The sequence below is a fragment of the Amphiprion ocellaris genome, chromosome 12, assembly GCF_022539595.1.
Source record: "Amphiprion ocellaris isolate individual 3 ecotype Okinawa chromosome 12, ASM2253959v1, whole genome shotgun sequence".
NCBI lineage: Eukaryota > Metazoa > Chordata > Actinopteri > Pomacentridae > Amphiprion > Amphiprion ocellaris.
In genome coordinates this window covers 17543925-17555424 of record NC_072777.1, presented here as the reverse complement: position 1 = coordinate 17555424, position 11500 = coordinate 17543925, and the positions used below count along the sequence as shown (strand labels likewise).

Below are 11500 nucleotides of genomic sequence, written 5' to 3'. Positions count from 1 at the left end.
TTTGTCCAGCACATTCCACAGATGCTTGATTGGATTGAGATCTGGGCCAAGTCAACACTTCAAACCCCTTGTTGTGCTCCTCAAACCATTCCTGACCCATTTTTGCTTTGTGGCACCGGTGCATTATCCTGCTGAAAGAAGCCACAGCCATCAAGGAATACTGTTTCCTTGAAAGGGTGTACATGGTCTGCAACAATGCTTGGGTGGGTGGTTTGTGTCAAAGTAACATCCACATGGATGATAGGACCCAAGATTTCCCAGCAGAACATTGCTCAAAGCATCACACTGCCTCCACCGGCTTGCCTTCTTCCCATAATACATCCTGGCACCATGTGTTCCCCAGGTAAGCGACACAGATGCACCCGGCCCTGCTCATGTGCCCATTGTTGTCACTTTCTGTGGTGCACAGTGGTCAGCATGGGCACCCTGACTGGTCTGCAGCTGTGCAGCCCTGTATACAACAAACTGTGATGCACTGTATTTTCTGACACCTCTCATTATCTTCTTCAGCAATTTGAGCAACAGTAGCTCCTCTGTTGGATTGGACCACATGGGCCAGCCTTCACTCTCCACGTGCATCAATGGAGCCTTGGCTGCCTATGACCCTGTCGCTGGTTCACCACTGTTCCTTCCTTGGACCACTTTTGATATTTACTGACCACTGCACACCAGGAACACCCGACAAGAGCTGCACTTTTGGAGATGCTCCGACCCAGTCACAATGTGGCCCTTGTCAGACTCACTCAAATCCTCACACTTGCCCATTTTTCCTACTTCTAACACATCACCTTTGAGGGCAAAATGTTCACTTGCTGCCTAATATATCCAAGCCACTAATAGGTGCAATGATGAAACGATAATTCACTTCACCTGTCAATGGTCATAATGTTTTGCCTGATATATATATATATATATATATATATATATATATATATATATATATATATATATATATATATATATATATATATATATATATATATATATATATATATATATATATATATATATATATATATATATATATATATATATATATTTGCTTGCAAAATTCTGGAGGTCTGGAGGAGTTGTAGCTGTTCCAGGATTTTATCCTTTCCCCAAGAAGATGACCAGATGAGGCAAGGAGAGTGTTGAAAGTGCTGCGTCAGATGACCTGGCCTCCACAATCGCCTGACCTAAACCCAATGGAGATGGTTTGGGATGAGTTCGACCGCAAAGTGAAGAAAAAGTAACCAACAAGTGCTCAGTGCCTCTGTGAAGTCCATCAAGGCTGTTGGAAAACCACTCCAGGAGACTACCTCATGAAGGTCATTGAGAGAATGTGAGCAAAGCAGTAATCAAAGCAAAAAGGGGCAAATTTGAAGAATCTAAAAAATAAAACATATTCTGATTTAGTTTAACACTTTTTTGTTTACAACATAATTCCATACAGGTTCATTCATAGTTTTGATGCTTTCAGTATTCATCTACATTGTAGAAAATAAGTAGAATAAATAAAAACATTTGAATGACAAGGTGTGTCCAAACTTTTGACTGGTAGTGTAGATCTGGAACTAAAGGACAATTCCTAAACTTCCAGTTAGAAATAATGTTAATGCTGATTTACATTTTGCACAGTTCTTGCTGAGCTTGGCTGTGATATTTTGTTTGCTGGAAATAGACTCAGTTTTAACAAAAAGAGGAAATCTTCTTCAAAGCATGTTTTAATGGTAATGGTGAATGTGAAATGAGGATACTTTGTAGAAAACCCTAAACATGCTGACATTCTGTATACCATATACTTGTTTTTCTGCCTCTCTGATAAATCTCAATCTATTTAAGCAGGAGTGCCACCTTGAGGATTCTTTCATCATGCACATGTAAGATGAGAGTCTGTCTCTATCAGCAAATGCTGAACACGCACTGAGGAACGGAACTGATCTGCTCAGTGCCATGCTGTAGTCTTCACCTCAATAGGTTTACTTTCACAAGCAAGTTAATCCTTGCTAAACACATGGCTTTGGGGCAAACAGAATGGTCAGAGCATAGAGAGGTCAAGTTACACCTTAGTAGCACCATCTACTGCTGAGATGTATAAAGACCAGTGGAGAAAAGAAGGTTTCAGATTTTTATATAGAGCAATGTCAAAATACTGAAAACTCAAAGTTTGGCAATCGAAATCCCATTCATTTAAATAATATACAAATTACCAGTAAAATGTGTCATTTTACTGGACTTGTTTGGCAGAAACATCAAATACCATTACACAGTGCAGAATGAACTCCTCAGCTTTTAACATACAGCTGACTGAGGTGGAGATTTAAGACGGTTTGGCAGTTTAATCTCAGGTTTCCCAAGCTTGGGGTCAGCCTAACTTCAGAAGGTCACAACACAAATCTGAAAGGTCATTAGATGATTAAAGGAATAGAAAAGGGGAAAACAGCTAAGCTCTGTTATACAAGTTTATATTCTGAAACAAGACCAAAGCACACAGTCACACACAGTTTTTGGTGGTTGCTATGAGCCATAATGTTTGGGAACAAAAATGTGCTTTACTTCAACTGCTCATTATATTTTTAAAATTTTTATTTTAAACTGTCAAACAAATATAGCAGATACAAAAGCACAAAATTCCTTAAGTAGATGCAGTTCGTTATTTAGCACCACCAGCAACTGGGGTACCAGAGAACATTGCTTTATTTATCAAACTACATCCTTTGTGCTCAGTGCACTTGTATTCTCCTAGACATGAAAGTTAAAAGGTGTAAAAATGATGTCACGTTTGTCACCATGAGTACAAACAATGCAAAATACAGAGAAATACTGCCAGCATTTACAAACTAGTGCATGGAACTCAACTCAATGATACTCAAATATATAAAATGCTCTCTGTAAACTGCATACATCTAGTAAGTGCTATATAAAAAGTGTAGTTACAGTTTGTTGCCTGATGTGCAGATACAGTGTAAAAGTGTAAACAACCCACAACACGAGTATGAAAGTTTGAGGAAAACTTGTTTGTGCGCATCAACAGCATCAGTGTTCCTTGGAAGTCACATCTACCCATTGTCCCTTTCACAATATAAATGGCCCCTATTGCTTGTGCGCGATTATTGCTATTTATTGCATGTATATGTGTGTGTGCATACCAACCTGCAGCTAATACCCCAGCTGATAAGATACAAAATAGGTTTACAGTATAAAAATATGAAGACATTATATAAACTCTAAAGTAATGGACAAAATGTGTTATTCCTCAGACAGTAAGCTTTTCATAAGATATAACAGATAAAAGGTGCCATCAGGTTTCTCTTCCAAAACAATATTAAGTGAAACAGTGCATGGCACCTAGTGTAACTCTTGGTGTGAAAATATTTAACAATTATCTAGCTATTCCTTTTTTGCAGGCTGCTCAATGAGTTTCCCCTTGTGGTATTTCTGTCCAATTCCATAAGGGACATGTGCTGCTATGGTTCCCAGGTCCTTGGCACCCTCAATGTGGAACATCTGGTCATCAAAGAAGATGTGGGGCTGAATCTTTTGCAGCAGGGGTCCTTTAGGAGCCCCAGCCAGGAAGAGAGCCTCATCGATCTCTAGACCCCAGCTGCGGAGGGTCTTGAGGACGCGAGCACCGGAGCTTGCAGCACTGCGGGCCGTGACCAGAAAGGTTCGGATGGGGCAGTTCAGACGCTCGTTCTTGGAGTAGAATTTTCTCTGGAGCTTACCCAATGCCTCCAGGAAACACTTTAAAGGGCCCTAAAAGAATCAAGTTAATATAGTTTGAAATTAGGACAACACAGAGAAAAAAATTTGCAAACACATTCTAATGAGAATCTGCATCTTCAGGGTTGGGTAACAATCAGGAAAGAATTGAATACATCATCAGCAGGAAAAGGTGTTTTCTAATATAAATGTAATCTTTTACTCATCTGCATTAGTGTCTCTCTTTCAATTATTTTTTCTTCACTGACTGAAAAACTATTCTTTCAGTATGCAGTTGGATTGATAATATAGACAGCGTAAGCACACCCACACACAAGGGAGCACAGGGACAAGAAGGATATCGATTCAAATATATACCACTGTTCAAAAGTTTGGGGTCACTTAGAAATGTCCTTATTTTTGAAAGAAAAGCAGCTTTTTTCAATGAAGATAACATTAAATGAATCAGAAATACCGTCTAGACATTGTTAATGTGATAAATGACTATTCTAGCTGGAAAGGGCCGATTTTTAATGGAATATCTACATAGGGGTACAGAGGAACATTTCCAGCAACCATCACTCCTGTGTTCTAATGCTACATTGTGTTAGCTAATGGTGTTGAAAGGCTAACTGATGATTAGAAAACAATTATGTTAGCACATGAATAAAAGTGTGAGTTTTCATGGAAAACATGAAATTATCAGGGTGACCCAAACTTTTGAACATTAGTGGATTTACTGCCATTTCCCAGAGTCTGGCGTGCAGGTATCAGCACATACAGGTGTTGCTGTAAACCTGAAGAATCGAATAGGGTGCAGTTGTATGCAAGCTAGTGACATTTACGAGTCTCTACTGATACTGAGCCAGCTGAAAAGCTTCTTAAACAGATATCTGGCCATCACAGCACAATTAAACCCAGAGCGAGGAGTTTGTGTAAGAGGGTAAAAGGCACACTAAAAGACCACACCAGCAACTTTCAGTTGAGAAGGCAACTCTCAACAACCCAAAAAATTTAGAGCAATTTTGAAATAATTTAGTGAAAGCAGCAGTTAAAGAGGAACCTGTACTACTATTATATAACATGATGTTGAGGTACATAGAAAATAAACACGTTTTACCTGGGCAAGAGGTTGGTTCTCAAAGTGCTTCTCATGCTCAAAGAAGGTGTCCAGGCCATGTTGCTTCACAATGATCTCTGACTCATCTGAGAAGAGGACAGCATCGCCATCAAATGCCACTCTCAGCTGAGTGTCGCTTAACTCGCTCTCCTTTTCTGGCATAAACACTGTAGCTGCAGCAATTCCTGAAGGAGGGAAAGCTCAGTTAAAATAATTGCTTGGGATGTGAATCCATTATGAATGGAGTCCTGCTGCGTCTTAAACAACCTGTTTTATTACTCCGCCAAGGAATTCTTTCAAAAATAAGGACATTTCTAAGTGACCCAAAACTTTTGAATGGAAGTGTATGTCAGTGATAATAGATGGATTCATTTGTGTTGCATTACGTTTCTATTTTGGAACCTGTACTTTTAATATAGTATTTAGAAATTACTTGTTCTTGATTGCTCATAAGAGGAAATACTCCATTGGTCATCTTAGAACATTACGTGTCTGAAGATTTTTGAATTGCTATTTACATACAGATCACGTGAAGCAGCATGCATTACAGACATGTAGACAACTGTGGTCTTGGGCAAGCCACAGACTCATTCTTGAAATTTTCAGAAGTCTACTTTATCCATGAACATGTAAGTAGGGCTGCTCGTAATGATTATTCTCGTTACCAGTTAATCTGTATGTTTTTTCTTTATCATTCATTATAGTTTGGATAATAATTTAATTGTATACCATTATATATAGAAAACACTGAAAATCCCAATTCATTTAGTTTGTTTTGTTAAAAAAAAAAAAAAAAAAAAAACGGCCTAAAATTAAAAAAAACTCGGTTTTACAAAGACATATACACTATTGTTCATAAGTTTGGGGTCACCCAGACAATTTAATGTTTTCCATGAAAACTCACACTTTTATTCATGTGCTAACATAATTGCACAAGGGTTTTCTAATCACCAATTAGCCTTTCAACACCATTAGCTAACACAATGTACTATTAGAACACAGGAGTGATGGTTGCTGGAAATGGGCCTCTGTACTCCTATGTAGATATTCCATTAAAAATCAGCTGTTTCCAGCTAGAATAGTCATTTACCACATTAACATTGTCTAGATGGTATTTCTGATTAATTTAATGTTATCGTCATTGAAAAAAAGCTGCTTTTCTTTATAAAATAAGGACATTTCTAAGTGACCCCAAACTTTTGAATGGTAGTGTAAATCAGAGAAAAATCTGCCATTCTTTATATTTAAGAAGCTATTTATAAGAAATTTCCCATTTTTGCTTAATAAAGAATGATTTCAATCAAAGCTCTTTGCTGTCTAGCTTTCCAGTCATCAATTAATTGCAGTAACAATTTGTTAATGCTTCATGTTTTACAGTATACGTTTGTGTTTATTTAGATGACAGGGAACCATAAATCACATGCTGTCATCAACCATCTCATTCTTGCAGCTCAATATGAGGTTGAGATTTCCCTCAAGAGTGCACATTTAGAAACTGTGTGATACAAGTTTTGGTTGTAACAGCAGCATTGCTTACCTGCCTCTATGGCCTCTGTGACTTTGTCAGAATCTTTGGAGAGGTAAAGATTTGTCATGTAAGCCTCCAGGTAACCGATGGGACTTTTGCCTCCCGTCATACAGAATCTCTCTATGGTCAAATCTGAAAGATTAAAAGCAAGTTGGAAATGCGTGAATAAAGAAGTCCCTTTCTAATTGAGCTACTTCTTCATTTCAAGTCTGTAATGATGAGATGAAGTGCTGTTTGTGAATATATTTGTTGGTGCAGCAGGTGAGACAGTGCCACGCTAAAAATGTACAGTGTTTGGTCATTTAGGATACATCATACCATAATGATTGATGCTGTTTATGAGGCGCACTCCAACTTGGGCATGGTTGTTAGTCATTAAGACAATGTCAAACAGCTCCTCGCTGTCTGGGTAGAGCTCCCTCAGCCGAGAGTTGACATTCATCAGTGCCTATGAGAAAAAAGACAATGATGCCTAACGCTCAAAGCCAGGATATTGTGTCAGATTGTTAAACACAAGACTGCAACAGAAGTATTACAACAGGTTAAAAATACCTTGTTACACAATTTTTGTTGTGAGTGAGGATAACAAAGCATTGAAACAACACAGAAACATAGCTATGTGACTGGAGATATTTATACATTTGGACATAAAAGTTGAGCCAAATCATTAAAACTGAGAGGGCTGGATAATCAGATGATGTTATCATTGATAAACTGGTAAAGTCAAACCAGACACTTTCCAACAATCACTAGCAACTTTCCAGGAGTGAGCAGCAGGTTTAAAGGGTGTGGAGGGAAATAAATCAGTGACACAGAGTGAGGTTAAAGACAATTAACTTTGCAGCTGAATGTTGCAATTTGTGTCAAAAGTGTCCTGATGGTCACAGACAGACATATTAATGCATCCAAACATCAACAGGAGAGGATAAGAAAAAGATTTGAAGAAACTGGTGACATTCATGACAAGCCCAGGTCAGGCAGACCCTGTATTCCCCCTGTATATACAACAACAGTTTGTCGATTCTCTCATGAAGTGGTCTCCATCACTAAATTAGTGCTCAGAAACCAGCATTAAACAGAAAACTACCAGTCACATTGTCATTTGTTACTATTACAACTTGGATAAGCGGCAAGACTGTTGTCAGGGACTGTAAATGGCAATAAATCTGCTAAGGAATTTTTACTTTGTTTACATGTCCAATATATATATATATATATATATATATATATATATATATATATATATATATATATATATATATATATATATATATATATAGCATTTACAACTTGAAAATGCAGTGTACCAAAGAAAGTCTCAAATATAAAGTTCCAGAATTCAATGTATATGTAACAAATGTAAGGAATTAATCCTGTACACTCACAGTGGGACTTTCTGTACAATGGTGGTTTTACAGTGTTTGAGAAGGATTGTAAGATAAATGGTGTGCTAAGCTGCAGCAAGTGGCAAAGGGTTGATGGAGAAAAAAGCAAGGACTTGTCATTCTAAAATAAGATATGGTGTGGAGTTACATCTAAGCCAAGGCAAGATGGAATTATTTCCATGAAAAAAACTACTTGGATACACAGACATGAGCTTTTAGTAGCTTAATCAATGATCAGAGAGGAACTTTAAGGCAATCACAGATTTTTTTCCTATGTAAATATCACAACATTGTTGAACAAAAATACACAGCTGACACTTAGATATCTTGTGCTAAGATGAATCCAGCTTATTAATGTACATTACCATTCAAAAGTTTAGGATCACTTAGAAATGTCCTTATTTTTGAAAGAAAAGCATTTTTTTTTCAGTGGCGATATCATTAAATGAATCAGAAATACAGTCTAGACATTGTTAATGTGGTAAACGACTATTCTAGCTGGAAACGGCTGATTTTTAATGGAATATCTACATAGAGGTACAGAGGAACATTTCCAGCAACCATCACTCCTGTGTTCTAATGCTACATTGTGTTAGCTAATGGTCTTGAAAGGCTAACTGATGATTAGAAAACCCTTGTGCAATTATATTAGCACATAAAAGTTTGAGTTTTCATGGAAAACATAAAACTGTCTGGGTGACCCCAAATTTTTGAGGTTCAGTTGAGTTGTGTTACACTGAGAAGTGTTTCTGATATTTTGTCCATGACCATGTTCATATGGCTATGGGTAGACTAAATATTAGAATAATATTAAAGGAGTGTAAGAGTAGAACACAATACCTTTAGATTTAACAAACAACTGAGTGTATATCCATAATTTCAAGAAATTACAACGTCAATGCAGGTCATTTTGCTAATACAAATGTATTTGTGCAAGTAAGAACTGATTTCATATTTTCAAAATCTCAAAACACAGAAGAAACAACATAGCAGTATCTCGAATACTCAGTTTCTTAAAAAAATAACTTTTCCTTTAGGCTTAACTGCTGACAATATGGCTCACTTGACATTCAGAAATTGCTTCTTCAAGCAGCAAAGGCACAACGATTCAATTTTGGAAAACACAAAATGATGAATACCCTACATACTGTCAGGCTTACATTCAAAGGATACCCACAGTGCCAGTAGCCAGCTGTGGTGGTGGATCTGTAACACTTATTATAAACTATTATAAATAACTGTGTGAATAGCTGTGCATCCGCAAGTGGTACAAGACAATTTTACACCAACAGGGTGCAATCCTAATCCCTATGATGTTTCTTTATTCCAAGGTGACAACAGAACATTGCTAAGCACATTCAAGATTGGTGTGATGAACACCAGGTGTCATGGACAGCGGTGCTCCCCCTCCTCCTTCGGGCTGGCTCATTGGCTTCTGTCTCTCTCTATTTTGTACATAGATTATTTGAAAGTTGACAGGTGGGACGTAAATTGTCCCCCAGTTCTGGAAGGACCCACATAATATTTTTATGAAAAGGTTTTTGTTTTGTTGCAGCTCTGGTTCTGTCAGTGCATACACTACCATTTAAAAGTTTGGGGTCAGCCAGACAATTTCATGTTTTCCATGGAAACTCACACTTTTATTCATGTGCTAACATAATTGCACAAGGGTTTTCTAATCATCAATTAGCCTTTCAACACCATTAGCTAACACAATGAACTGTTAGAACACAGGAGTGATGGTTGCTGGAAATGTTCCTCTGTACCCCGATGTAGATATTCCGTTAAAAATCAGCCCTTTTCAGCTAGAATAGTCATTTACCACATTAACAATGTCTAGACTGTATTTCTGATTCATTCAATGTGATCTTCATTGGAAAAAAAAGCTTTTCTTTCAAAAATAAGGACATTTCTAAGTGACCCCAAACTTATGAAGGGTAGTGTAAGTCTTGTCATTGTTTGATGATAATGGCATTAAAAAGTAAACAAGCTGCCTGATGAAAAAACTGGTGATCAGTTATCTCTCAAACTAACACAAAGCAATACTTTTGTGATTGCCCTGGCTGCTATAGTGCCCAAAGCCAAATACCTGCTTGTCCATCACACTGGGATGTCTCAGGTGTAAATGCAGAGAGACCACAGATTCTACATGTAGATATAGAGCTTCGGAATTCTGCATGTTTTCATGAATACACGCTTGAGAATGAAGTATTTCCTTGTGCAGACTGTGTAAACGATCTGACTGTAGTTGTTGAATAACTGCAAGACAGGAACCACACCCGGAAACCAAACCCCTCCCGGGCTCAGGCCTACCTTGACAAACGGGAAAGCAGGTCCTGGCTTGAGGGGCTCGTTTTCATGTTCCACCTGAAAAGCCACGTACTTCTCTACTCCTTCTTCCTCGTAAATCTTCCTCTCTGCCACCATGTTGAAGAGGGTGCGAGAGGAGACGGCGATGGAAACAGCAAACCGGGGTTTGGGCTGCGAGTGGACGGGGAGGCACAAACATTAGCATCAAACGCTTCAAACACTACATTGTTTAGCCACCATAGTCCGGGAGTTACAGTATGTGCAGTCAACACAGAGGCTTGGAAAAAACAGTAAAATACTTACAGGTCTCGGTTTGTTTGACTTAAGGCTGTCAAAAAAAGTTTTGGCAGCATTCCAGTCTTGTTCCTCGCTACTGTCTTCCGCTGCAGCTACATCGCTTGGCTTCATTTCACTCATTTTTAGAAACTTCAGTGAATCCGACTGCCCGAACAAGACCAGAAGAAGGTGAGGCTGCTCCAACTAGAAACTTTACGGAAATGCAGTAAGAGAAAGTCTGGTGGGCGTGTCTCACTATGATGACGTACACAGTCCTGGGCATCTCTGCCAGGAGAAACATGACCAAAAATATGTGGACACTCCTGTTCGTGTAGACTCCACTCCTGTGCAATATCAAATGACTGTAAACTGTATAACCTGACAGTAATTGCATAACGTCTAAGTACACTAGAACTGACCTGTGGATCATTCCAGAGTTGGAGGACATTTTACGTCCCACCCATCAAATTTCAAATAATCCATTTGCAAAATACTAAAACATGCAGTTGTTGTATACATTTACTTGTCTTGAGATAAAATATTAAAAAAAAAAAAAAACTTGGAGAAAAGACTATTTGAAATATTTTTAAAAATACCAAATAAGTCTTTAGTTCCCCCTAAATTGCCATTTTTCTCTTGTCCCACACCCCTGATGACCAAACTGAATCTCAAATAAAACAGTTAAAATGAAATTTAAATCTCCCTTTTTTGGTTGAAATTTTTTCATTGATGTGTCTTGTAATTGTGGGATTTTTTTTTTTAAATCAACATAATATTTTAAATAATTATTATGCAGAGAACGTGTGTCCCACAACAACCCTTTTAGCATAACCTGTTTATCTGGTAGAAGACGAAGAAAATAGTGAATCACATGATATGCTGGAATTAACATCAGTTTTCCAAAAGAATGGGTAGAGCAAAGTTATGTCCTCTCTTCTATTTTCATAACATTGTCAGCCTTGATTGAATGTCTCACTCTACCTCATGCAACCTTGTTATGCATATTATCAAAATAAGACAAATCATCATTTTTTAAACCTTTTTCTTTACTTTTTTTTTTCTTAAGTAAGTTTGTCCTCTTGGTCAGCAGTAACAGCTAGCTACATATCTAGCATCTCCTCCTGAGAAAAAGCTAACATTAGCATTGTTTAGCAGCCCTGTTACTGTGATTAGAGTAGGGTTAGCAAACAACAAATA

The 11500-nt window shown here is 37.8% G+C and overlaps 1 protein-coding gene across 1 annotated transcript; it reads right to left on the bottom strand.

The window, feature by feature from the left end:
* Positions 1-2550: 2550 nt before the first annotated feature.
* Positions 2551-10526, bottom strand: LOC111583148 (cytosolic 5'-nucleotidase 1A-like). Its single transcript, XM_023292096.3, has 6 exons — positions 10331-10526; positions 10031-10198; positions 6651-6780; positions 6342-6464; positions 4805-4989; positions 2551-3738 (listed from the first exon to the last, which is right to left on the bottom strand). Exons 1-6 carry the CDS (start codon positions 10442-10444, stop codon positions 3373-3375), a joined length of 1086 nt encoding a protein of 361 aa, XP_023147864.1. The 5' UTR covers positions 10445-10526; the 3' UTR covers positions 2551-3372.
* Positions 10527-11500: the final 974 nt, after the last annotated feature.

Coding starts and splice junctions, on each gene's coding strand:
- LOC111583148 (XM_023292096.3), bottom strand. CDS start 10,444: ATGAGTGAAATGAAGCCAAGCGATGTAGCTGCAGCGGAAGACAGTAGC. Junction 6,781..10,030: donor CTGCTTTCCCGTTTGTCAAG/GTAGGCCTGAGC, acceptor TTTTTCTCATAG/GCACTGATGAATGTCAACTC. Junction 3,739..4,804: donor AGAACCAACCTCTTGCCCAG/GTAAAACGTGTT, acceptor TGATTCTTTTAG/GGCCCTTTAAAGTGTTTCCT.